The 27,360-nt window shown below is 50.3% G+C and overlaps 1 protein-coding gene across 2 annotated transcripts; it reads left to right on the top strand.

Annotated features, from left to right (window-relative positions):
• Positions 1–25,337, top strand: AXIN2 (axin 2). 2 transcript variants are annotated; one of them, XM_064522765.1, is made up of 11 exons: positions 1–256; positions 1,221–2,147; positions 8,197–8,337; positions 12,983–13,085; positions 15,084–15,224; positions 15,448–15,959; positions 16,174–16,356; positions 16,641–16,871; positions 17,730–17,825; positions 19,132–19,299; positions 23,589–25,337. In XM_064522765.1, the coding sequence occupies exons 2-11, from the start codon at positions 1,324–1,326 to the stop codon at positions 23,713–23,715; spliced, it is 2,526 nt and encodes an 841-aa protein (XP_064378835.1). In that variant the 5' UTR covers positions 1–256; positions 1,221–1,323; the 3' UTR covers positions 23,716–25,337. The 2 variants fall into 2 exon arrangements, with proteins under 2 accessions (XP_064378835.1, XP_064378836.1); XM_064522766.1 differs by having other exon boundaries at positions 16,177–16,356.
• The last annotated feature ends 2,023 nt before the right edge of the window (positions 25,338–27,360 follow it).

Raw genomic sequence — 27,360 nt, forward strand, 5'->3', positions numbered from 1 at the left:
GTATTTAAAATAAATAAAATAAATAACTAGGGGAGGGAGAGGAGGGAGGCGCGGATCGCAGTGGGCTCCTTCCCTCGCAGCCTCCCCCCCCCTCCCGATGCTCTCCGATGCGGTTGCACCGCCGGGGAGGAGGAGGAGGAGGAGGAGGAGGAAGAAGAAGGACAGCTAGGGGCGCGGGGGGAGCGGTGCCAGCCTGCGCGCTGCCGGCGGCGGGGAGCGGCGGGGCCGCGGGCGCGCAGCGAGCTCCGGCTCCGCGGTGAGTGGCAACTTCGGGGGCCGCGGGCCGCGCTGCCGCCGGGGGGTTGCGCTGGGGGTCCGGGTTTTTTTTCCCCCCTTTTTGGGGTGATTCCGTGGCCGGGCGGCCCGCGGCGGCGGGGGCAGTTGTTGGCCAGGACCCGCCGGAGCCAAGTCGCTCCGGACTTTCTTCTCCCCCTTCCTCTCGCCCAGCTCCATCGCCGACCTCTCTCCTCGCAGCCCGTCGCCATTTCTGGAGCAGGTTTTTTTTATTATTATTATTTATTTTCGGGCTTCTGCCCTGGCGGGCGGCAGGATCGCCCCGCGGGGGCTCGGCGCCGCGGCCCCCCCGCTCCCCGCCGCTCGCTGCTTAATTAATATTATTATGATTTTTTTTCTTTTTTTTTTTTTTTTTGGAGCCGGGTCTGATGCCTGCGCGGGGGCGGCGGGCGCAGGGGGCCCGGCCCGGGATGCCCCCCGCGGCCAGGTACGGCGCGGCCCGGCTGCCCTGCGCGGCCCCGGGGGCCAACCCCCCCCCCCCCGCGCGGCGCCCCCCCCGCTTTTGGCGATTTTCGCCCCAAAACGCGGCGGGCGCTGCCTGGGGGGGGGGGGGGACCGGCCGCGACCTGCGGGCGCTCCCCGCGCAGCGGGGCGGGGGGGGGGGGGGGCAGCGGCCAGCGCGGGGCCGGCGGCGGCGGGGGCTGCGCGGCAGCGGGTGGGAAGCGGCCGCGCAGGCGGGGGGGGGGGGCGCGGAAAGTGCGCGGGGAGTTGAGAGGAGCGGAGCCGGTGCTGGCGATTAGCGCCGCAGATAGAGCCGCGCTCCCTTCCTTTCTTTCTCCCTCCTCCTCCTCCTCCTTTTTTTTTTTTTTTTTTTTTTTTTTGCCCGTGAAGAGTTGAAAAGCCTGTTTACTTTTTGCCTTTGATGTTGGGAGGATCTGGTTTTGATTAGATCAATACTCCCTTTTTTCTCCCCCCCCCCTCTCCAGCGAGGAGGCTCACAGGATCCCCTGCTGACTCCAGCGGCGGCGAGCAGAGGCGCGCAGGCAGCCGGCGGAGCGGCGGCCCCGCGCCCGCGGGGGCTGCGCAGCCATGAGCAGCGCCGTGCTCCTCGCCCACCTCCCGGACCCCGGCAGCAGCTTCAGGGAGGACGCCCCGCGGCCGCCGGTGCCCGGGGAGGAGGGGGAGACGCCATGCCCGCAGCCCTGCGGCTCGTTCCTGCTGAAAAGCCAAAGCTTCCAGGCCGTGCCGGTGCCTGCCGCCCCGAGGAGGAACGAGAACGGGCTCGGGGAGCCGGAGGGCAGCGCGTCCCCGGACTCCCCCCTGGCCAGATGGACCAAGTCCTTGCATTCCTTGCTGGGAGATCAGGATGGTGCCTATCTTTTTCGGACCTTCCTGGAAAGGGAAAAATGTGTGGATACCTTAGACTTCTGGTTTGCCTGCAATGGCTTCAGGCAGATGGACCTTAAGGATACCAAAACTTTAAGAGTAGCCAAAGCTATATACAAAAGGTACATTGAGAACAACAGCATTGTCTCCAAGCAGCTCAAGCCTGCGACCAAGACCTACATAAGGGATAGCATCAAGAAGCAGCAGATCGATTCTATAATGTTTGACCAGGCACAGACTGAGATTCAGACTGTGATGGAGGAAAATGCTTACCAGATGTTTTTAACTTCTGATATATACCTCGAATATGTAAGGAGTGGAGGAGAGAATCCCGCTTACATCAACAGCAACGGACTGGGGAGCTTAAAAGTTGTCTGTGGCTATCTCCCAACCTTGAATGAAGAAGAGGAATGGAGCTGCGCGGACTTTAAGAACAAAATCTTGCCTTCAGTGGTTGGACTATCCAGCAAGACGTTGAGGGTTACAGCGAATGTCAGAGCCACGGAAACGATAGAGAATGGATACAGGTAAGCGAACTGGTGGAAACTGTGCTGTGTTTTAACTTGGAGCACTTTGGGACTGTGTGGGAAAGGCTGGTTGAGTGGCGTGCTGTTAAACTAGGAAACCAGCAGCAGATGCAAGGAAGTCTAGCCTTGTTTTGGCATAGCTAACATGGATCCTTCCCTGAGCGTTGAGACATGCCCCGAGTGTGGTGTTTGGGGGTGTTGGCTGCTTTTTTCCCCCCTCCGTACAGAGGAAAACAGGATTCTGTGCTCTTAAGCCCTATTGGCTCTTTCAGTTCTCTTGTACATCAAAAACTTGGTAGCAACTATGTCCTCCGGACATGCGTTAATTATTGGTTCAACTTCCAGACCTATTAAGTACAGTAGTAGAGTGGCTCATACAGGCGTATGAATAATGTAACCTGCCAGTTCACCAGCTCCACCATCAACCAGCCTTTAAAGAAGTCGGTTATGTGGGAAGCAATTGTGTGGTCGTGGAGCAGGAAATGTGTGCACTTACTGCATTAAACTGGGCGACTTGCACAAAATCTGCTTGTACTTTGACTGCGTTTGTGTGATGTACAACCTTGCTCGTCACAGTTGCGCTGGGTATCATGTCAAAGCCATTTAGAGTGGTTTTGAGCCAGTGTATGCAGGAACATACTTAAAGTCAAGTGCTTAAGGTGATACAGGCATTGCAGGTATAACGTAACAGTCGGTCTCTGGTGGTCTCCTGGTGGTACCCAAAGTTAAACTCGCTGAGATGTGCTTCTGTGTCTAAAGCCAGGCTGAGCGTGCAGTGTTCGCTGAGCGATAGCGGAGCCAGCGTTCGCGTTATGGCCCTGGCTGGGGAGCCTTCTGCGTCCCTGCGCCCTTCCCTTTTGTCGTAGGTGTTGATGGAAAGGTGGGATGAGGGTGAAGAAAGTGAGAACCCTCTTGATACGGAAGGGGGATGGGAGAGAGAGTCTGATGAGCGAATGATGAGTTGTATAATCCTCTGAAAATGTATTCTTTCCTCTCCCCACCCTTGCCATAAATGTGGATGGTTGGATCAGGGCTGAGAGGAGAGGGCTCTGCTGGCAGTTGTATGCTCTTCTCTGCTAGAAGAGGAGTTTGGGTTTTGGTGTGGTAAGTGTCTGACATCTAGTTTACAAGAATTTGAGAGCGTGTCTGTGATTCAGGGACATCAAAGGGCACCAGGCTCCTCTCCGGGTTGCACCCTGCCTCAGAGGAGGGTTTGCTGGAGTGCGTCTCTCCTTCCCTGCCCCGCGGAGAGGTCCCAGCTGTGCAGGGCTGTGGTGGCAGGGACCGAGGGACCAGTCCCCCTCCTGTTTACACAGACTTGGGAGAGCTCTGCTTAACTGCAAGGGTGTTGCTGTGAGTCTCAGTGGGATGAGTCTGGTCCGTTCCCTCAGCTTTGTGAGTGGTGGGGGAAGGTGGTGAGCGCGGGCGCGGGGACAGGACGAGGGGCCGGCTTCGTCCCAGCCCAGCTGTGGCCTCTGGTGCTCTCCCACTGGGGGAGTTTGCAGGATGGAGGTGCTAATTGGCAGCTGGTTTGTGGCGGACTTGGGTTTCGTGATCCTCATCTCGTGCATGAATGTTGTTACCGTCTCTGCATCTGCTGTTCTCCAGAACCTGACTTGAACTGCTGCCCTTCGCTTGCTTTCCAGGAGGGAAATGTTTGATGCTTTTATCTTTTAGTCTTTGTTGGTATTCAGTGCTGGAAGGGCTTGGCTGTAATGTTCTACCAGTGCTTCAGGCCCTTGTGAAAACCCACATGCTCCTTGTCCATGAGAGCTCTCACAGAACTGTGGCTGCTTGCCTGATTAGTGCTCCCTTTTCCTTGTTCTTTTTTTTCCTTTTCTTTCTTTTTTTCTTTTTTCTTTTTTTTTTTTTTGGTCTGGGGATTAATGCAGCTTGTTCCTCACATGTCAGATCTACCCTCCCAGGACATTAGGTGGTGCATTTTGCTTTGATCACCTTCTCTTGAATTTCCAGGAGCTTTTGCACTGAGATCTCTTGGCCCCATGGAGAGCAAAGAGAAGGAAGTCAAGTTGAGAGATTCTTCTCAGCCTTTCCCTGAGCTGTCCGTTTTTGAAGCCACTTGTGCATGCATGTGCTAGAAGCTGATGAGCATATGGCTGGGTTGTCTCTCATCACTCAGCATTTAGGATTGTGTTTAGGATTGGAGCTGAAGCTTGACACAAAGTCTTTCCTGGTGAGTGGCCAAACCACACCTCCATCCTAGCATGTGCGATGGAGTTAAAGATTTTTTGCCCTCACTCAGTGCTTCATGTTTTTGAAGCCCCGTGCAGGCTGTTTGCATTTGCTTCACTAGGTTCCAGCTTGATTAGAACAGCAAAAGTTGGGAGCGCTGGGCTGAGTGCACCTGATCTGGGAGCTAAGCAGTCTCAGGCCAGCCCAGTGTTTGGACGGGAGACCACCTGGAAATCCCAGGGCATGGAGTCACGGCCAAAAACTTGGCAAACTGGAGACCACAGAAACCATACAAGCTGAAAGACTTTGTTTGGCCCCAGCACCAGTAATGGACAGGAACAGTAAAATGAAAACACAGTGTTCGAGCCTAGCTGAAAAAAAGGCGTGTGCATACAAATTGGTGGTTATATATTTGAAGTCCTAATGCAAGAAATATTTTGAATTTTGGCTTCTCCCTCGTCCTTCCAAGCTGCTCCCCTCCCCTCTGTGTTGTGGTGCGGTAAAACTGGCCGCCCCGAACTGCTGAGTGTGTTGGACCTGGCCTCACTGTCCTGGAATCCCAACTATTATTTATATGCGGTTCTAAATTTATCATGCACAAGTTTGTGTACACAGAGCCGCGCTCCTTCCTTTGCCGTGCCGCCGCGGAGTGTGTTTTTGTTCAGTCCAAGGTGGACTCATCTGCCTCCCATTAAGTGCTCTGTTCCAACATCAGTGGGCCTGGCCTTGCTTTGGGAGGGCTGGGGCTTGCAGATGGCCTTCTGCCGGCTCCAAGTGCTTCCTGGCCTTTGAAAGAACCCGCCGGTGGAGCTCGTTTTGTGTGAAGTTATTGGAACCAAGTTTGGCTTCAATTATCAAAGTAAATGATGCCATTGTAAAGCTATGCTCGAAGCAGTGTTCTACAATTAGAGCATGGAAGCTGTGATTAACATAGTTTTGTTAAAATATACTTTTTTTTTCAGGTTTGTGCATGTGTTTTTCTTTTTTTTTTTTCTTCTTCTTTTCTTGGTCTTTAAACCAGTGATTGCCCAGTGATGTTTGTCCCAAGAAAATATTTAATGAGATTCAGTTTTTGCCTCAAAATGCTCCTTGCAGATTTCCTTTCCCCTTTGTATAAATCTGTGGTTTGAACTGCCAGAGTGCTTTTATTTCTAAGAAGTGGAGTTTGACAATTAAAAAAAAAAAAAAAAAAGCAAGCTCTGGCATTGCACTGCTATAATAGGGGATACAAACAAGAGCCCCCTGAAATTTTCATGGCATTGTAATACCTCTGATATGCCCATTGCCTAACATAGCATGTAGAGAGCTACATGCTGTGTGTCATCGCATCAAGATAAGAATAGTCTGAGAAACATCAGACATTCTCCTTGAAGCTCCGGAGCAACTGCTACCTGACAGCTGAAAACACTTTGCATATTGAGTTTGAAGATTTTGTGTGTGTGTGTGTGCATGTGCTTGTGTGCAGGAGCTGTGGCAGGAGACCACCTCTTTCCACTGGAATTTAAAACCCTTGCAGGCAACTTGATGCATCTGGGTGCAATTACTGGCATAAGGTGGTCAAATTAAAAACAAAACAAAACAAAAAAAACCCATAGTGAAGCTTCCCCCACCAGTTTTCTTAAAATACGTGGGGACTTGTGGATGGCACTGTCTTGAAGATGGGGTCAGGTGGCTTATTTTAAATATATATAAACTTTTTTTTTTCTTGGTCAGTGAAGTTTTAGTGAGTAAACCAGTGCTGCAGCCCCGTATCTGATGGGGCAGATGAGTGAGTTCTGGCCACTTTCTCTAGTGACGTGGTGTGAAGGGCTGGATCTGGACACACCTCTCCCTCCCCGCTGCTCGTAGGGACCTGCTGCCTCCGCCCCCGCCTGCCCAGCAGTCCTTGCCGCTGCCGTAGCCCCACCAAGCAGCCGGCCTGCATGCCGGTAAAGGCAAGATCCATGGTGCCCCGGGAGCAGGCGGTGGTGCTGGAGGACCTGCAGCACGAGGAGGACCTGCAGCACGAGGAGGACCTGCACCGAGGAGGACCTGCACCGAGGAGCACCTCCTGGTCCTGGGCTTTGGGCTCAAGACCTGAGGCAGTTTCAGATAAAATGCTTAAAAGAGCTGCATCCCTTCCCCCATCTGCCCCAAACCCGACCAAAACCAAAGTGCTGCTTGGACCTTACATCCCTCTGATTAAGATTAGAAGACTGCATGTATTTAGGAGAACTTTTTTTTCCCCCCCTAGCAGGATAACTTAGCTTTCACCCACATGTGGAATTAATTTATCTTCTAAAGATTTAACTTCTTTCCTGTGGCATTCCTGACTATCTTTTTTTTTTTTTCCCCCCATCAATCTCTACTTTTTAACGTCTTGATCTTCCCGTCTGAAACGCCTCGGCCTGCTTTGAGACAGCCCGTCGTCCCAGCCGCACCGAGCTACCTGCGCGGCATGGGCAGCCCCGCCGCTGCCTGGCTGTCGGCCTCTGCTGCTGGAGAGGCCCGTCTTCTCCCCCAGCACTTCCCCTCCTTTCTTTCCTTTTTTTGTTTTTTTCCCTCCACTTAAGCCTTTGCAAAGACTGGTGTTTTTTCCCCTTGCGAGTGGAAGGGAGGGATGCACCGGGGTGGCTCGCTGTTCGCTGGAGAGCTGAGCCGGGGCGGCGGTGGAGGTCGGAGCGGGTGCCGGAGGCAGGCGAGACAACGGCTGGGAGATAGCGGGCACTGGGGACGGTCGCTCGCCGTCACGCCGCTGGGCTCCTCACTTGGGTCAAGCCCATCCCATCCAGCCGGGGCGGGCGGTTCAAAAGCCCATCAGAGCATTCCCGCAGCCCCCAAGTTGGGGGGAAGCAGCCCTAATTATTAAAACCAGCAGCTCTTATCAGATGACAAGGCTGTTGGCTTTGATATACAAACTGGGAGGCTTAACCACCCCGTCTTCCCCTCGCCCGGGCACGAAATATGCACCTTAGCACGCAGCTTTCCAGCTGCGTAATCCCCTTATCGCACCCCCGAGAGACGCGTATTGCTCTGGCTGCGATTTCCCGCGGCCCCCGGGGGTGCGAGCAGTGCCCGTCACTGCACATCGCCGTCACCTCCCCTCCTTGCAGTGCCACCCACCGCACGTCACGCCGCTCCTGCCTTCGCGTCCCCCATCCTCCCTTCCCCCATCCTAACTCAAAAGCTAAAAAAAACCTCTCCAGATGGAACAAGTAGTAGGCTCTCCTAAAAACTGGGCCTGTTTATTTTGTGTTTTGGTGATACTAGAAGAATGGCACCCACCTTTGGGAAGCCAAGCCTGAAATAGCCAATTTAAGCTTTGCCAGTGCTCGCGCGCACTGATGGTCCTGCTCCAGCAGTTTCAGGCAGCTCTCTTGTTTGGGGCAACACAGATACAGTAACTTTTTTCCCAAGGGGGCCCTAACTCCTGTCTTCAGAGTAGACTTAAGCTTTTATTAGCTGGTGCCTTGATGGCTTTCAGTGGGACTTGAGCTATGAACTTCTTGATCTTGTGCCTGCTGATATCAACAGTATAACTCCTGCTGGCCTCGGTGGTGCTACATCAAGCTTGAAGGACCAAGTTTTCAAAGGTATCAAAGCACCTGGAGGTGCTTCCTGGGATTTTCTGGAGTGTGCTTCCAATGCCAAAAGCAGTCTCTTTCAAGTTGGACTTAGGGAGCTTTTGGACAGAACATGGTCTAGTCACCACGAGCTGTTCGTGGGCTCCTGGACCTTGGCAATGGATGGTTGCTTTTGCAGGGTCTGAGCAGCCAGTTTGTGGTTCTCCTAAGGAAAGTGCTGCTGTTAAACCTGTGTGACTTTTCTCTAGCTCAAGAATGACTGATAACGAGGTTCCTGTTTTGCTTGTCCCTAGGTCCTTCAAGAGGAACGATCCTGTTAACCCATACCATGTGAACTCTGGCTATGTTTTTGCCCCAGCAACTAGTGCAAACGATAGTGAAATATCTAGCGATGCCCTGACTGACGATTCCATGTCGATGACGGACAGCAGCGTGTAAGTATCGCGTGTTGGCCGAGTCCTTTCGAAACGCGCCATCTGCAAATTAACTGTGCTGGTGAACGGTGGTGACTTGCCGGAGTGATGGCTCCCGGGTTGTCACTCCACTTCTGCTCTCCACTGCCTAGTGGTCTGCTGAAACTGAGGTCTGAACCTGAACTGAGAGGTGCATCATGGTCTTTGAGGACTGCTGGTAGCCATGGAGATGTGGGGTGGAATGAGGTGATGAATCCCTCTGTGGCCATTTCACAACTGCAGCTGAGCCAGCTTGTTTTCCCCTAAGCTGATAGCGATGCCTGCCTAACCCGAGGAGTGTGTCTCTGTGCCTTTTGTCTTAAGGCCAGGCTTCCTCAACTATTTATCAGTCATCAAAGAGGAGATTACTTCCTGTAGGAAGTGCTTTCTGTAATTAAGGTTCATCATTAATGTCAGAACGTACATTAATAGGGCTAGTGACCTGAAGGAGCAAATAGCTGCTCATCTCATGTGGCTGGGGCAGTCTTCAAAGGATCGTTTGAGTGGCACTGCGTGGAGCAGGTCTGAGTGTTTTCAGAGCCTAGGGATGAGGGATGGTTTTGTGGCTGCACCTAGGACTTGCAGGATCTGCGTTTTCCTCCTGACTCTGCTGAAGAGTGTGAGACTTTGAATGAGCCATTTGACCATTCTTCCTCCCCTGTAGGAGAGAAGTAGTACTTCTGTGTCTGGGCGTTGAAGGGATAGTAAGACTCACTTTGTACCCTTAAGGACCATTTTCTTCAGCTGGATAGAAGGCAGATGTTTCCATTTCCATGTCATGATCTTCACTTGCATATGAGTCCTCCAGTAAAGCCAACCCCTCTGATAGACAGCGTGCTGTATCCAAGTGAAACTTCAGTGTCTCTGTCAGCTGTGTATAGTGATTACTGTCCATTCTCCAAAAGATTTGTGTTCTGGATTTTTAAAGTCAACAGTGCTGTATGATGATGCACAATGGAAAACAGGATTTAAAAAAAATCCTGGATGCATAAACAAAAGCTTTTTTTTTAATGCACATGTGTGTTTTGAACTGATATTACAGGAAAAAAAAAAAAGTTTGTTGTCCCACCAGATTCCCTTATTGAACAATATTGGCATTAAATAAAAGAGCTGAATCATAGGGTGACTTCTTTATTTCTTCTTACTGGCTCTGGTTGTATGTGATCATGTGTCAACAGAGCATTCATTGGGTTAGTCATTTCTGGACCAGTGTAGGGTCACTTGGGATTCACAGGGCTAGGATTATACCCTCTCTTCACAGCAATGCCAATTGTAGGCCTTATACAGATGAGAGCACTGAGTGAGAAATAAAGTGCATGGTGGATGAAAGGCTTAACTGAATCGCTTTCAGCCTATTGTTAGTCTAGGGGAGCTTAGAGGGGATAAGAGGGTAGCAGGCCGCTTTGAAATTTGCTTGAACAAGTGAATAGGAGCTCCCCATAAAGCAGCGCATGAAAGGAGCCTGCCTGTTTTTTCCTGCCGGAACAATAGCCCGTGCAGGCTGTGAGAGTTTGGGGAAGCTTGGCTGATTAAACTGCTGGGAGCTCCGGGCCGGGGCGCCGGGGCGGGGGCGCGGGGGGCTTCCGCGGCACGCAGCGGGTTTGCATTTTGCAGCCCCGGCGGAGGAGGGCTTCCCGCTGCAAGCCGAGCCGGTTCCCCCGCGGCTTCGGGCTTCCCGAGAGCCGGGCCGGGAGCAGCCGGGCCGCTCCGGGGTGTTGGTGTTTTGAAAGTGGGAGAGGTGAATTGGCAGTTCTCGAGGGCTCAGCTAAAGTTAAGGCTGATGTAAAACTTCCTTCACAGAAACGAGGAGCTAGTGCCAAGATTGCAGTAAAACGTTTGGGATTAGCATCCTTTTCGGGAACCTGAGTCCGCTGGTTTCTGAAGGCCCTGGAAACACTTTGGGGGCACAGATCCTCCGCACTTTCACAAACTGTGTCAGGGTGCACTTCTGCCTGCGAGTTTTTACCACTCTTTTAACAGAGGACACTTTTTTTTCCTCTTTCTTCCGTGCAAATGCAAATTAGTTCTTTTGGCTTAAATTGGTATCAACTGAAGAGGAAAAACTTGTTCTGGAAAGTCCGTCAGAGCAGTGCAGTGAGTTTTTTTTTAAATAAACCTAAATCTGAACTGCACTGGAATCATGAGAGGTCTCCAAACAATGCACGATCTGCCTTTTTTATTATAAATGCTAGGGATCAGTTTGTGTGTATGTATTTTGTAATAGCCACAAAGCATCATGCAAATTTATATTTCCATTTCTTGATTGGGGGGGGGGGGAGAGGAAAGGGGATTTTTTTTTTTATTTGCTTATATCTTATTTATGGATTTACTTTGGACACAGGGGAATGCTGCTGAGCAAACTTCAAATATTACCTTATCTTACAAACCAGGCTTTTGATGTTGGCAAGATCAGAGGCTTGTTTCAGAGCCGTTGCCAAATGAAGATGGGAGTGAATGCATATGCGCATGAGTCTGATATTTCAAAGCAGCAGTAAAACTACATTCAGGTTAGGTCAGGCACATCTGAGTCAAAAGGCTAAGATAATTGGCTCAGCTTAAATGGCAGCTGACTGGAGAGAAGACTTCAAACTCGTGTTTCCCCCAGAAACAGATTGGCTTAGCACCAGCCTGGTTAGCTGAAATGTTTATAATTAAACTCTACTGTTTAGTGCCTAAACTCTGTAGCTCTTCAGCCCACAGCTTTTGGTAGCCAAGAAAGGGAGCGCAAATGTCCGCCGCGGGAGAAGGGGGAGAGGTTGGGCTGAAGCGCCCTACCGAGCCAGGCCGCCCCTCCACTCCACCGCTGCCGGGCCCCACCATTTTATCCTAAAGGCGCTTTCTCCTTGCCTATATTAGCGTCATCTTTTCTTTTTTTCCCCTCCCTAATGTCTCTTCTCGTTGTACGGCGCCTGGCAGTAAACTCCAGCCCCGTCTGTCCGTCCCTCCGCCATAGCTGAGCACCCGCTTCTTGCCCCTTCCCCCTGCTCGCGGCCTGGCGTCGACCATTTTCCCTTGCTTTACGTGGAAGGCCCAGGCTCAGGAGCAGGCAGCAAGCTGGCTCTCCTGGTCCCTCCTCGCTCTCCGGCCTGGCTTTCCCAGTCGCTCCTGCCGCCGGCCTTGGGCCTCCAGCTCCCTCAGAGCCCCGAACTCAGCGCATTTCGTGGGCCGGGCGGCTGCCGGGGCGGTGGGCACGTGCCGGGCCTGCTTCCCCCACCATGCAGGGCGATGAGCGGTCGTTAGCCCAATTAGTGCCTGTGACATGGGGCCGGTTCGGGACCCACGGCGGGAGGAGGCCGCTGTGCGCGTTGGGGCATCCGGCGCTTTTTCTGGTGCGCTCTCTTTTATCACCAAGGTTTTTTTCTGAGTTTATTAAAAGTAGATTGTTCTGGTTGTTCACTGTGGGCTTCGCGGCTCGGTTTGGCTTATTGAAGCCATCACTCTTTAATGGCAGCTGAAAGCTAGGCCGAGACCTTCGCAAAGGCCCGAGGCAGGCTTGGAGCGCCAAGCGCAGGGATCTGCTCCTCCGCCCCGAGAGGAAGGACCGGGCGTCTCCTGGGAGTCGCTCCCTCACGGGTTGTCTCCAGCTCTATGTCCAAAAGTCGGGCACGCGCGTGTCCACGTGGCCGTGGGACGTGCCGTGCAGGCACGCTGTGGGATAGTGTCTTCTCTGGCAGCAGCCCGGGGTGAGCAGGGCCTGCTCTTTCCAGTCAGCCTTTGCTGGCGTCCTGCTGCCCCGGAAAGGATGGGAGCTGTTTTCTCCACTCAGGAGATGAGTAAGATGTGGGGGCAGATGGATAAAAGGGACTGGACCGGAGATCAAGGTTATTCAGCCGGTCTGAGAGAAGGGGAGGAATTAGACACTCAGAATTTCCAGGCATGCTCTTCTGGTTGTCCCCACTGTCTGCAGAAGGCCCTTTAATCCTAGCAAAGGTAATTTTTTTGCCTGGCTGGATGAAAACAGGCGGCGTTGCCTCAAGCGTGGTGCACCATGTGCTTTTTCTCACCTGTGCGCCCTACCTGGGTTGTTCTCATGGCTTCCTCGCGAGGAGCCGACGTGGCCGAGGGGAGAAGCATCGCACCCCTGAGGGCATGGCCCGGGTTTGCTCGCAGCTCGCGGCGGCCTGCCTGCGCTAGCCAGCCTGGGGCAGGAGAAACCTCTCGGATCTGGAGTAGTGCTGGAGAGGGGGAACCATGTGTAGCCATCCATCTTCAGCCTCTTCCTTCTTGCTTCCATCCTGCTGGCATCCCGTGCGGTGTTTTAGAGCTAGAAGAAAGTTGCGACCTCAAAGAGCTTCAGTCAGTGGTGATGAGCACAAGTGTAAAGAGCAGATGGGGAAACCTCACATTGGAAGGTCCTTTCTGCAAGATGCTTCAGAAGTGAGGCTAATGGGATCTTCTGGGTGTCCTCCCATGGTGGCATTGCCTTCGGCTTGCTTTTCGGCCTTTACTTAGCTACTGCTGATCCGTTTGTATGGTGGGCCTGTAGTGTGCTTAGGTGATGTTAGAGAAGCGGCTTGATGAGAACCTGAGATGATTGAAAGCAAACCAATAACCTGGGCTCTGCGGCGCTGTGGTTTGCGCTCCGAGACCCGCGTGTCCTGCTGACGGTGCCTCTCTCTCGTGCCAGGGATGGGATCCCTCCGTACAGACTCGGGAGCAAGAAGCAGCTCCAGAGGGAAATGCATCGGAGCGTCAAGGCCAACGGTCAAGTTTCTCTACCTCATTTTCCGGTGAGTACCCACGCTAGCTAGCTGCAGGGTCGGGGTTTGGCCATACGCAAGGGCCTGTGCTGGACCCTGAAGCGGTGAGGGATGTATGGGACACGCTGACCTGGGGAATTAGTGCAGGTGGAAAGGAGCGGGAGGGAAGTGTTTGCGGTGTTTGCCATGTCTTCACCGTGAACGCACCGCTTGCACTTGCCTCTTTGCAAAAAGACCTCTTTACGCAGCGTCACACTCGGTCATTCCCTGCGAGCTGGGTGCTAATTAGGGGTTTTCCGAGGCACCGGATTTGGCCTCCGGCTCGGTATTCAAGGCGGGATGCCCCAGTTGGCCGGCCATGGGGCGGGAGCCTGCAGCTGCCCATGCTGGAGCTGGGTCCCAGGGTGACGGATGCCACCTCAACGGCTCTCCTGCGCCCGGGGGACGCGGGGTCTGCCGCGTATGCCTTGCTCCAGGGCTCCAAAAGCACACCGGTTGGAAGTTGGCAGGAAATAGGATCTACTGGCCTCCCAAAAGAGAAGCATTTGTAGGAAATAGGTGCCTTCAAAACTTTCTGTCCCCTCTGAGGGGACCCAGGTCACAGAGCCGCCTTGCTCGTGAAAATTAACTCACCGACTCGCTAATTCAGGTGACTTGCAGAGTGCTGATTCCTGCAGCGAATAAACTGTTCACACAGACAAGTAAAAACTTATCTTGTCTTGAGATTAATGTGCTAAAATTCCTCTTTCTGCTGTCTTAAGCAGTGAGAAATCATAGATGATATTTCTGGTGTGTGTGGGGGGGGCGTTGGTTTGTGTGGTTTTTCTTTTTGTTTTTTTTTCCCCCTCTTCCATAAAGAAAGTTCTATAGCCTGAGCTTGTAAATTAGATTATTTTGTCCCAGGGCGTGCAAATCGACTTTCTCTGTAAGGCAGTGCTTTGATCAGGGACTGAATAGAGCCAGCTTGTGTAAGAGTGACAATTTCCAGCAGAGTGGCCTTTTTCTACCCTCACATCATTTCTGGAGCTAAGTGGTTGCCGGAGAGAGGCCCCACCTCATCTGGTGGGTAGTATGTGAAAGAGTTGGCAGTTCAGCTTTCTGCTTTCAAAAAAAATTTAAAAAAAAAGGGAGGGAGAGGGAAAGTAGGGGTGAGGGCGAGAGGAGCGGGGTGTGTTTGGGGGGAGATGACAGGAAGGAGGGGAGGATGCTGGTGGGTGGGTTCTTTTTCCTTCTTTTTTTTTTTTTTCCTTTTTCCCCTTTTCCCTACCATGTTTGCTGCTTTTGGCAGAAATTCTCGTTTTGCCTTTTTATATTCTGCACTTGATTTGGAGATGTTCCCTTTTTCCCTTGATAGATCTGCTCGAGGCAGCCAAGCTCAGCAGTGTACCACTGCTAGCCTGCAGCAGCTTTCTTCATTTTCTGTACAAAGAGATTGGGGGGGGGTGGGGGGGGGGGAGATCTAGGACACTGTTGAGACAACACTACCTCAAAGGTGCCCAGTGTGTAGCCAGGAAATAAATTACCAGCACTTCTCTGATCTGCAACCGTTTGACTTCTTCTTTTTTTTTTTTTTCTCCCTTTCCCTTTTTCTCCCCCATCTTATTTTTTTTAATTTCCAACTCCTTTCTGTTTATACTCACTTTATTCCTTGAGTTAAAGTCTCTCCCTCCCACCTCAGAGGGTTTTTTTTTTTTTTTTGATGTTTGACAACAGTCTTTGAAGATTTTCTACTTCAGAGTAGCTACTGATGGGCTGGTTGTACTACAGAGAGAACAAGCGGGGTTCCTCAGAGTGCGACCAACTGCTCCTGCCGAAGGCAAACGCTAGTGGGGAGGATGTCGCTCCATGAGGCCGCGGCGCTAGCTCATAAAAATCCAGAGCAGCCCATGCCTGGTCGCGGTCGGCTTTTCATCCAAACATGGAGACACAACAAGCGTAGCGGGGCCAGAAATGCCGCTCCGGCTCAGCGCCGGCGACTCGCCCTGCCCGCTAAGCATGGCTTGTCCCTTTTGTCCCCGCTCTGTGTAGAGAACCCACCGTCTCCCCAAGGAGATGACCCCGGTGGAGCCGGCCACCTTCGCTGCCGAACTCATTTCCCGGCTGGAAAAGCTGAAACAGGAGCAAGAAACCATGGACAGCCTGGAGGAGAGGCTGCAGCAAATCAAAGAGGTAGGAGGCTTAACCCGCGCGGAGCCGGGGCCGGGGGCTGCCATGGTGGCCCGGGGCTGCCGGCACTCGATGCCCGGCAGGGACACGATTTCCATTCTCGAAGCCGAGCGTCTTGCACGCCGCCTCGGGATGGCTCCTGCTGCTAGGCGGGAGGGACGGTTGGGAGCCCCCGGGAGAGGTCCCACGCTCCGGTGGGTATTCCATGTTGGTGCTTCACCCCCAGGATGAAGAGAAGGAGGGACCGGAGCTGCTGGCCAGCGTGCAGGCCGGTCGGGAGGCGGCGAACCCCCAGCACCAGCAGCACCCGCTCTCGCTCCTGCCCGCCGGCAGCTACGAGGAGGACCCGCAGGCCATCCTGGACGAGCACCTCTCCCGCGTGCTGAAGACCCCCGGCTGCCAGTCCCCCGGCATGGGCCGGCACAGCCCCCGCGCCCGCTCCCCCGACCGCCTGCCCGGGGGCAAGCTGCTGCCCGGCGCACCCTCGCCGGCCGCCTGCGCCCTCCTCGGCAAGGGCTTCGTCACCAAGCAGACGACCAAGCACGTGCACCACCACTACATCCACCATCACACCATGCCCAAGACGAAGGAGCAGATCGAGGCGGAGGCGGCGCAGCGGGCGCAGTGCTGCTGCCCGGCAGGCAGTGACTACTACTGCTATTCAAAATGCAAGAGCCACGCGAAAGGCGTGGAGCAGCACGGACCAGCACCCCCTCTCCCTCCGCTGGAGCCTTTCGGGTAAGTCACCAGCACTTCTCCGTTGGGCCCACCCATAATTGCTCACGCTTGCTCCCTCGGTGGGATTAATCGGGGAAAACCACGTGGCGTTCACACGACGGCCCAGGCGGCGAAGGTCGAGGTCGGGCTTGGCGTGGGGCAACGCGGGACTCGCATGCGGCGGTGCAAGGGATTAACCGTGCCCGTGTGCATGCCCCCTTCTCTCTCCCCCCAGCAGGACGGGCACGCTGGCCAAGCGGAGCGGCAGAGGAGCGGAGAGCGTGGCCCTGCCGGCGGGCGAAGGAGGGCTGCCCGCCGCCCCGGGGCTGCAGCTGCCCGCCGGCGAGGCGGACCGGGCGCAGAACGTCTGGCAGTGGATGCTGGAGAGCGAGAGACAAAATAAGCACAAGCCCCATAGGTAAATACGCAGCTGTCTACAGCAATATAGCTCCCGGTAAATATTTATATATTACATGGGCTGTCTATTTTTACAATCGCTAAAAACAAATGAGACTCTTTGCTCCTCCGGTTTAATATAAAAGCTGTTCCGCAGAACCAGAAAAACCACAAAAATGTCATGTTTTTGGCAATAAACCTCCTTTCATGTTATGACAGACTTTTGAGAGGGAGCGAGCAGAATAGGAGCTGCTATTAAAGTCATATTTTCCAGCTTTTCTAACCCGGCTTCTTCCCCTCCCCAAGCACACAAAGCACAAAGAAGGCCTACAGCTCCGACTTCGCCAAAGGGGCCCCCAGCGAGCGCCCCAGCCGCCACCACCTGTGGGGGACCAGCAGCCACCCGCGCGGGGTGCAGCCAGCCCACCCCTTCGTCCAGGACCCGGCCATGCCTCCGCTCACCCCTCCCAACACCCTCGCGCAGCTGGAGGAAGCCTGTCGCCGGCTAGCAGAAGTCTCCAAGCCTCAGAAACAACGGTAATGACCAAAAAATAGAGGAATGGCAGGGTGGGGATGGGAGAGCAGCTGCAGCTCCCCACCGATGGGCTGGGCGCTGGGTGCCTCGGTCCTTTGCTGGGCTCGGGATGCAGTTAGTGGCGTGGGGGTCTGCATCTGCAGCAACGTGGGTTCCTGCATCTGCAGCAATGCAGGTTCCTGCAATAACACAGGTTTCTGCAACAACGGGTTTCTGCAGCTGCAGCGATGGGGGTTTCTGCAGCAATGCAGGTTTCTGCATCTGCAGCAGCGCGGGTTTCTGCAGCAGCCTTTGCTGAGGCTATTTGCCAGGCGTAGCTTGTGCTCTTGGTCTCCCAGAGCATGCACTGGAGGCCGGGCAGGTGACTTAGCCAGGTTATAGCAGGCAAAGGTGAACGTGTGGATGTTGTCCTGCTCTCCAGCGTAGGTAGGGGTTGGGATCAGTGATGGGGCTGGACAGTAGGGACGAATGACAGCACAGCTTGGCGGAGCCCCAAGGATGAACTTCCTTATTCCAACCCCACCCTACCCCGGCACAAATAGTTTGAATCCTAGACTATTACTTCCACTCTTTTGATGGCTGTAATTTGCCCATTTTTCCTCTGGGACGAACTCCAGCTACATACCAAGTGGAGAATTGGACTGGTTATCATTCATTTGGGTATGGAAGGATAAATTAGCCCACAGCATTTTTAATTCTTCCTTTGATTGTTTACAGCATGTGAGGGTTGATACAAAGAGCGAACTTAATGACCCACAGGAGACTTCAATTAAGAAGACTGTATTTCAACAATTTTTTAAAAAAAATCTTTTTTTTTTTATTTCCCTCTTCCCCACTTGCCCCCCTCCTCCTGTCTTCAGATGTTCAACCTCAAATCAGCAGAGGGATCGAAACCACTCCACTGCTGTTCAGGGGGGGAACACCCCTTTTTGCAATGCAAGTCTAACGACAGAAGAGTAAGTATTGCATATGCATAAAAGGATTGGGAAACATGTCTCTGTGTGTATATATATATATATATATATATATATAATAATTGTATTTTCATTAAATGGACTGTGCTTTGGAAAGAGAGGAAATTTTTTGTATCTGAAGTTTAGTCTTTCAAACATTCTTCTTAAAGACAGAACAAAACATTTTCAAATCTTGTCTCTGGTTCTTTTTAACTTGCATTCCTGTAAAGTGGACAAAGATTGGATTAGTCTAATTACAGGATGGTTCTTTTAACAAGAAATCTGCTACAGAGAGGTCTAAAATGGCCTAAATAATTAAAGTTTTCTTTCTTACCCTCTTCATCTTAAGCAATGAGTAATGTTTGAAGTCCAGACTGAGCCACCTGACTAGAGCCTTTCATTTTTAATTGGTTGACCTTAAGTCCACCAGCTGTCTTTGCTAGCAGCTTTTTTTCTGAAGCCACTCTACAAAGACTTAGAACAAATTAGGAAGACTAAATTACTGCGGACTAACACTTTGTGACCTTTTGACATGCCAAGTGTATGTTGCCTCAGAAGCAGTTGTAGATTTGGCTACATGGCATTCACTAGAGCATTGCCATTTTGCTGCGTAATATTGTTTTAATTATTCTTTCAGAAGTGTTCCTTATTTCGAATGACACGATCCAGTTAATTTTATCCTCATTGCTCACAGGTAAAAATAATGCTACCTGTGTACTTCAGGTGAATAGTCTTGCAGCGGTTTTGCTTTGTTAGTTGTTGCTAGGTGCAGGTAGTTTTGTGCATGAGAAGGAATTAAGCTTGTCATCCTCTCTCAGCTGGTTTGTATGAATGCAGATGAAACAAGTCCTTTAAAATCAGACGTGTACAATACTTTGGCTTGGCCTGTGGTGAGAGCCCTCTGCACACTCATTCGCGTCTCCGCTCTGCCATCGCCTTGCTGGCTGATTTTTCAGCAAGTTTTCTACCCTCCACCCCTCAGTTCTCCCATCTGTAAAATGGGAAGAATTCGCTCCTGCCCACATGCACCCTGAGGCTCGGCGCTTTGTGATGCTAATAGTGCTACCATCAAAGTGACCAGGAGCTGTTGTCCTAGACCAGCATCCCACAGGGCTGAGTGCTGTACAAGCACAGAATGACAAATTCGCTTCAAGTACGGGAATATCTGACTCTCGGGTCACACCCACGGTATTTCTGACTAGTGCTGTATGTGGCAGAAACACTGTTCGATTGAGTGCTGTGAAACTACTTGTTCTCAAATGGAAAAATAGAATTTTTGTATGTGTTTTTTTTTTTTTTTCGGTTTCAGTCACAAAGAGCCAAAGAAACTCCCAGTTGTTCACACCTCTCAGTCTAGTGAGTTGGTTGTCACCTATTTTTTTTGTGGAGAAGAAATTCCCTACCGGAGGATGTTAAAGGCCCAGAGCCTGACACTTGGGCACTTTAAAGAGCAGCTGAGCAAAAAGGGAAATTATAGGTAAGAATCTTTGTGGTTTGTTTGTTTGTTTTTTTCTTTTATGTATTGAATAAGACAAAAGAATCAACAGGTATTTCTGCAAATTTACCCACAGTAATACATACACATTGCATTTTGGAGATTGGCTGTAGTATTTTTATTCTAGTCCCACTCAAACCAAGAGCAACTTGGAGCTGGGCAAGGGGGATTAAGCTGCTCTCATGGGGCGGTGAACTTAGCTGATGGGTTGTCTCCTCTCCCCGCTGCCTCCTCCTCCTCCTCTTCCTCCCCCAAGTGTGCAAACCGGTGGACTTCGTGTTGCACCTGCCGTCCAAAAAGCTGAAGGCCAAGAAAAGCTGGGGTGGCCTCGCTGTGAATGCATGGAGTGGTGGGATGGGTTATGAGGTTCAGTTTCCAGACTGGGGTCAGCGTTCATACTGGTACTGGCATCCCGCTAGTCTTTGGCTAGTCCTTGAATTTTTTCACATTTGTAAAATGGGCGTAAGTGACACGTCTGTCTCAACAGCTGCCAGGCGTTTGAATAGTGTCGCCATAAACATGGTAAGCGAAAGGTTGGGATGTTGCATTTGAGCCTAGATGTGGCTGAGATGCAGCAAGTTCACTCCTAGCTCTTCAAAAGCCTTTTCTCTTTGTTAGGGAAAAACTCTGCCCTGCAGGGAATATTCCACTGAGTGATACCAAGTTCCTCTTTAGAAACACCAACAAACCTTGCATGTCTGGTTTCCAGGGCCCAGCTCCCAGTTTATCCAGTTTGCTCCTTCCTTGCTGCTCCTCTTCCCATGGCAGTATCTTGCTCGTTGGTTATTTTTGCTGTACTTCCCTGGGGGGGTTTGGGCACTGGCGGATTTACAGCGCATACAAGTCGTAAAGAGCTGTCTGCCACTTCTCTCTAAAGAGTTAGCGGGGTGGGGGATATCCAGCTTGAAGTTTTGAATTTGCACTGAGTCTGGCCATCCTTCAGAGCCAGCAGGCATGCCTTGTAGCTGGCAGCCTCTGATTTACCCTCCAAACAAACAGCCATTCTGCTGGTATTAATGTGTAATTAATTTCCAGCTGTTGCTCCATCACCGAGTTGTCCCTGGCTTTGGCAAGTCCGTCTATGCAGATGGGGAGAAAGTCGCCCAAGGAAGCTTTCAGGCTGGGGGAGGCTGAGCTGGTGCCTGTCAGTGCTGTCGCGTGGTGGGGCCGGGGCTGAGCTCCTGCCATCCTTCCCAAAACGAGCTTTGCAGCCCGCCCAGCTGCCATCAGATGGCAGCAACCTGCCGGGACCCCCAACCTGGAGGCTCTCCAGCGGAGGTTCCCGTGCTTCTTGCACCGCTGGGCCGTTTTGCAGCTTGTAAAGCCTTTCCCAGACCACCGCGCACCTCCTCAGACTACAAATTGAAAACACTGCCTGATGCCGTCTCATGGCCCAATTGCAGACCAGTTTCCCTGGCCTCAGTACGGTTTGGAAACCGCTGCTCGGCTGCTACTCCCTTCCCCGTGGCTTTGTAGTACCCCCCCAAAACCATCCTTTTTTTTTTCCCCGTTTGGTTTCTGTGACATTGCTCAGGTGATGCCCGAGTGCCAGAACAGGCTACTAAAACCTCTGTGGCCTGAAAGCCCCTCCAGGTGCAATTATTTGTGCCTTGTCAGACTGTAATTACTTTAGAAAATGTTTTTAAGTGACTGACAAGGATGAAACAATGTTTTGCTTAGATCTCACCCCTTTACACCTGGGTAAAGACAATACAGAAATTTATAAAAGGAACTTGGGTACGTGCCCAGTATTTTATCTTGCGCAGACACAAGGTGAAACTAATTACACAAATGTGTGTACCTCCAGGGAATCATTTTGATCTAAGCTTTGACTTTTGGCTGGACTTTGAGTGAAACTGCGGGTGACCTTCAGGGAAGAGGGCCGCAGCGCCCGGAGTAGCGTGTGTTACGGGGAGGCACTAACTAGGCTGCTTTGGTCACATCTGGCATTGATTTCTTTTTAAGGCACATTTAATAAGCATGGCTTTGAAGCCTTTGCCTTTCATTTAATGCACAAAGACATGCAGAAATGCTCGACTCTCAAAATTCTTCATTGATTGAATCAGTTTGTACCGTGGGTACCTTGGGCTCTGCTCTTGCTCCTCTCCACCGCCAAAGTCACGCGTCCGGCCAGGCAGCAGGGTGGGTGCGGAGAAATTTGTGTTTGGCCTCTTCTCCCCCCACCCTGAAAAGAAGGAATTAAGCAGTGATTTAATACTGATGGTGCTAACAAAAAACAAACATACACACACACAAAAAAACTGGGTGGTGTCGGGTAATCTGAACATGGCAGTAGTTCAAAACGGAGCTGTAACACCAGGCCTGCTCCACTCTATTGGTGCCAGATGTCCAAAAAAGAAAGAAAGAAAAAAAAAAAAGCAAAAAAAAAAAAAAAGCAAAAAGCAAAGCTTGCCACATAAAATGTGTTTCAATGGAAAGCCCATTTCTGAGCAAATAAGAGCAGTGACTTGTTTGAAGATGTTGTGGGGGAGGATTTTTGCTTTGCCTCCTCTTTTTTTTCCCTCTCGCTCCCCTTTTCTCTGTGAAATAAGGTTGTAATTATGTAAAAGGTCATAGCGTGTTTTCTCAAATAAAAAGTTTGGTAAACACGGCCAGCGTCCGGGCTTGCGGAGGAAGTCGTGGGGAAGCGCGGCCGTTATCTGGCGCGGGGGGAGGCGGACGGAGGGGCTGGTGCCGCTGGCGGGTGCCGGGGCCTCGACCCGCGGCCGGGGGAGCCGGGCCGGTGCCGCCAACGCGCCCGGGACCGGCTTAAATAAGATGTTTTCCTTGCTGAACCATTAAAGACACAACATGTGTCAGTTCAGCTTGGAAGGGCTTTACAAAAATAAATACTAACCCTACCTTGCCTAAATGTAGCTGCTGCAAGCTCTTTGAGTAAAAAAGCCAGCTTTTATCCCCCCCCTGCACCAATAATTTTAACTTACCTGGAAAATAAATAGGTTTGAAAGCCATCCTTACTGGGTATTTTAAAAATGTGTAAGAGAAAAGTCACTGCTTAAAAAAAAACCAAACTCTAAGAAGACCCTGCCATGTTTCTGTTTTATTTTGGTTTTTGTTTTTTGCTTTCTTTTTTAGTTTTAATAGTAAAACCGAGCTTCGTTTGCTCTCCTTACACATCCTAGTAAAAATTGCAGCCCCCCCTTCACCTAGCAAACATCTGCCAGCCCCTGCTGTCGTAACCACAGAGGAGGGATGTGGGAGGGGTTTTTTTATTATTATTACTATTATTATTATTTTTTATTATTATTATTATTATTATTATTCTCTTTTTTTTGTGAGCCCCTGGCTGAGGCTTTTCCCAGTGCTGGCAGCACGGGTGCACGGGAGCAGGCAGGCCGGGGAGCAGCCCTTCGGCCCGGATGCCCTTCGTCTGTGCACGTGCAATTAAGCAGCCTTAGATGGGGGAACTGCTCAAAAAGGGATAAAAAGGCCCCTCGAATCCAGAGCTGAAGGGGCTGGTTTGGGGCATAGTGGGGTCCCCGGCCTTGGACACGGGAAGGGCTGGGGCGCATCGTGTCCTGGGAGCGGTGGCTTGGCGCAGGTGTTGCTGGCTAGAGCAGGGCTGCCCTTTGCATGCGACTGCTAGGAAGCTATTTTTATATATATATATATATATATATATATATATATATAAAAATATACGCACACACACACACACACATATATATATATATATATACACACACACACACACACACACAGACACACACACACACATATATATATATAAAATATGCGGGGTAGGGGCCTTACTGTTTCTAGTGCGAAGCACCCGGGTCTTCAGCAGGAGCATCACAGAGTCTCGCTTTGCAAGAAGCCAGTACGATTTGCTTTTAATCCGTCCGCGTTTCTAAAACACCTCTCCTGTTAATAACAGTTGCTAATTTTAATGTTGGGCTTCAGATTTGAAACAAGAAAAAAAACCCAACAACACATGAAAGAAACAAGGTGGGAAAAGAGAGAGAGAGAGAAGGAGATGGAGGGGAACCTTAAGGATGCTTGGCTTTCAAATTGCATTTATTTATTTATTTTTAACTAACTAAGGTATTTGACCAAAAAAATCACCATGCTTTCTAGTTTTCCCTGCTGCTGAGGATAGCCCGTGCCCCGGGGAGGCTCTGGCGGTGCGGGACCGGCCCAGCTCCGCGCGGGCGGCAGGGAGCTGCCTCCCAGCAGAGACACCTTGCAAATGCTGCGGGCTCTCCTTTACCTTCTGATTTTAACCCGTATTTCAATTCTTCTTCCTGCAGATACTACTTCAAAAAAGCAAGTGATGAGTTTGACTGTGGAGCAGTGTTTGAAGAAATTTGGGAAGACGAAACAATCCTGCCCATGTACGAAGGAAGGATTCTTGGGAAAGTGGAAAGGATTGATTGATGGCATCGGTGTTACTTAAGAAAATTTAAGCTAGCAAAGTCTCTGGACACACAACAGTAGTGATAACAAGGAAAAAAAAACTCTGAAGGAAAGTTTTGAACCAATGAAGAAAAAAAAAAAAGTGAAGTCTATGAAGACTTTGCTGAATTAGCCTTAGAGGGAAAAAATGGCATTTATTATTCATGAGTTGGGTACTGAGATAAAAACCCTGAACTATTTATTAAAAACATGACCACTGTTGGCTATTGGAGATGCAGACCGTGTTTGAGAGACTTCCATACATAATATATGATTTCCTGGGGATCTGAAATCTATGGACTAAGAGAAACTGTGTATAGCTTACCTTAACAGTAATCCTTATTGATATTTATTGAACACTCTGTTTTCCCTTAAGTCCAGTTTTTGGATATGCTGCTTTAACAATGGAGAAGAGAGAGGGGCTGGGAAGTGGGGCGATGGGAGCAAGGCGTATTTTATTTTTTTATGTTGTTCCCCCTAGCTGAAATGGAGGGTTTGGCTCTGAGTGCATTCACAACTTTTTTGAAGGGGGAGGAGGGACGGAACGACGTCGCGCCCAGCATTTCTCCAAGTGAAGAGAAAACTTCTCTAAAGAAATAATAATAAAAACCGAAATAAAAATATTGTCCTACCATTCATCTAGAGACCGGTGCATTTTAATCTATGCTGCTCTAATTTGAAATAAAGGTCTTAAGCGTTAAATACCTTAGATGCAATATGCCAGCGGCAATGCGTTGTCCTGCCCGGGGCTTCTCGTGGCGAGGCGTTTGATGCCGCGTCGCGTCCAGCGCCCATCTCGGCCGAGGCAGGCTGTAGCGATCCCAAGCCTAGGAGAGCTGTGAAAGAAACCATCTCGTTCCCGTTTCCGTATTTAACACACCCAAAGGACACACTGCAAAAGCCAGGTTCAAAACCCATGTGTATGCCACAGAGCTAGCTAATTTTTTAGCCATTTGATGTTAGCACAACTTATATTTAAATGACATTTTAACTATGATGGGGCATAGTTGTGGAGCGTGCGATTCATTGTGTGATTTTTTTTTTTTAATTGTTATTTTTTTGCCTTACCCTCACAACACCCCTGGGAGCCGATGGGCAGCGTCAGCGAAGGCTCTCGGTGATGCTTTGGGAAGCCGCGTGCACGTGCTAGGGCAGAGCAACCCTTCCCCAGAAAGCCCTTGCGTTTCTACAGTTGGGTTTCGTGTTGATTAAGTTAATCTGTGCATTCTGTTTGCCATTGCTACTTTGTATGAGTCTGTATATATTGTAGAAAATGTATGGTGAAAATATTAATACACTATCTCTAGTGTTTTTAAAATTTAATCAGTACAGTACCTGTGCCTGCATGGTGTTACTAGGCCATGCGTCGCCCTATATTCAGGGTTCAAGCTTTCCCTTGTTTGTTTAAGGGGTTTATGTATAAATATATTTTATGCCTTTTATTACAAGTCCTGTACTCATGACTTTTGCCATGGCATTTTGTTCTACTTATACTGTAAATTATGCATTATAAAGAGTTTCATTTAAAAAAAAATTACTTGGTACAATAATTATTGTAATTAAGAGATGTAGCCTTTATTAAAATTTTATATTTTTCAAATTAACATTGTCTGACTTGTTTCCCCCCCCTGCCCCACCAGTGACTTAGGTTTCTTCCCACGTGAGCTGGTAGCTCACCCTGCTCGCGATACCTGCGACCTCCCTCCCAGGCGGGAGCGATTCCTGCGGTGAGCAGGTTGCACCTGGGGTAGGTAAGACCAAGGTTGCCTCCGTACTTCAGTGCAGTAATATATCCATTATAGCTCACTCAGGTAACTCTCAGTGCAGTAATATATCAATTATAGCTCACTCAGGTAACTCTCCAATGCAAGTTTAGTGCAGACTTACCACCCAGCCTGCAACACAAAGCCTACCTGATGGTGAGGAAGGGCCAGCAGATCACACTGGACTTTCCTGCTCTAGCTGTAAAATGGGATAATAAATCCAGGGTGTCATTTTCAGAGCGACCTGGTGGTCCGTGGAGCTCTGCTGAAGGTGGTGGTGCTTCTGTGCCGTCACTGTTGGCCATGAGGTCTGGTGTCCATCACACCCTTACCCAGGTGTAGCTGAGCTTGCTAGTGGCACAACTGCTTCCAGCTGCCAGATATCTCCCTTAATAGCCCACATAACCTGTTTTAAGCAAATACTAACTTTTTAAAACCTGGGCTAATCCGGCTGCCTTTGAGGGACATGAATTTAGGAGAGGTTTGATGCAAGCAGGCCTGGGGAGCCACCTCCATGGGCCTTTCCTCTCTTTGGTACTCACGGTACAAAACCTATTTTATAGCTGAATGAGCTTAATTTGTTCCTGAGGGAAGTTGCCCATTCCAGGGCTGGATTTGTCTCCCAGCTGCCGCCCAGACCTTCCACGGCTCCAGCAAGCAACCCTGGGAAAGCAATTGTGGAAACGCTTTTGGTCTCGCGTGCTGGTAACCAAAGCCAGCCTCTTTTCTTCTGCTAGCCCAATGACACCGACGACTCTTTTCTTTTTTTTCCTCCACCCTATTTTTTTTCTATGAGGTTTTAAATTATCTGGGTTATTTTGTGTGTATGAGAAGACTTCATTTAAAACATCAGTAAAACTTCTATCAAAGGGCTCAACTTCACACCGAGTACACAGAGCCCAGAACTGAATCCTCCAGTTCAAAAAAGAGGAAGCTGCAGGCAGTTTTACACATTCAAATGGATGGTGTCTTGTTTTAAAAACCATCTGAAGTTCATGGGGTTCATCTTAATTGATAAGCTGGACATAACGGATGGGTGTAGGGGGACTTCAACAACATAAGGGAAGAAAGATTTTCTTTTCCCCTTTTTTTTCTTTTTCTTTTTTTTTTTAAAGTCTACCATCAAAGGTTAGGAACTTAGCACTACATAGTAGTATTATTTTTCTTCTGCTATTAAAATGAATCACACTGTGCCTAATTCTTCTCGGGAAGATGAATGCGTTTGAGGCAGCTTGAAGCCATTCAGCGCCTCCCGCGCCTTTGCATCCTTCCATCAATGCTCCCAAATACTCACCTCTGTTTTTTGGATGTCTGTAGAAACAAAATATAAAATGGCTTCAAATGCATGGCAGGCTGTTTAGCGGAGATGAAAGGGTATTTGAATAGTCTTTTAAAAATGAATGAAAAGTGAATACTCTCTTCTGTTTCAATTATAAGTGGGACATGGAGATTGTTAGACACCACCTTAATATGACGCTTTGAACATGTGCCGCTACCTTCCGCGGTTCAGAAACGTTTTGTTTTTAGCCTATCGCGGGCTGAAGGTCTTGATTACAGTTCGGTCCTGTTAGCTATTAAATGGGAAGTCAGCATGAGGAAAATTGTACTGTTACAACTTAAGAAGCGTAATTTCAAACTGGTCTTTTTTTCTTTTTTTTGAAGGGTGGAGGAGATTGGGGAGTGAGAAGGTCTTATTTTGACATAAGTGGCTCTGTTCGTGGTTTAGCTCGAGTTTCCCGGGAGCCGGTGCAAGCAGAGCCGCGCGCCCTCCTTCCCCGGGGCGGTGGGGGCTCCCCGCCGTGAAACCCCATGGAGACCCACTCCTCCTCCTCCTCCTCCTCTTCCTCCTCCTCCTCCTCCTCTT

This window comes from Dromaius novaehollandiae, chromosome 18 (assembly GCF_036370855.1).
Source record: "Dromaius novaehollandiae isolate bDroNov1 chromosome 18, bDroNov1.hap1, whole genome shotgun sequence".
In the NCBI taxonomy this organism is placed as follows: domain Eukaryota; kingdom Metazoa; phylum Chordata; class Aves; order Casuariiformes; family Dromaiidae; genus Dromaius; species Dromaius novaehollandiae.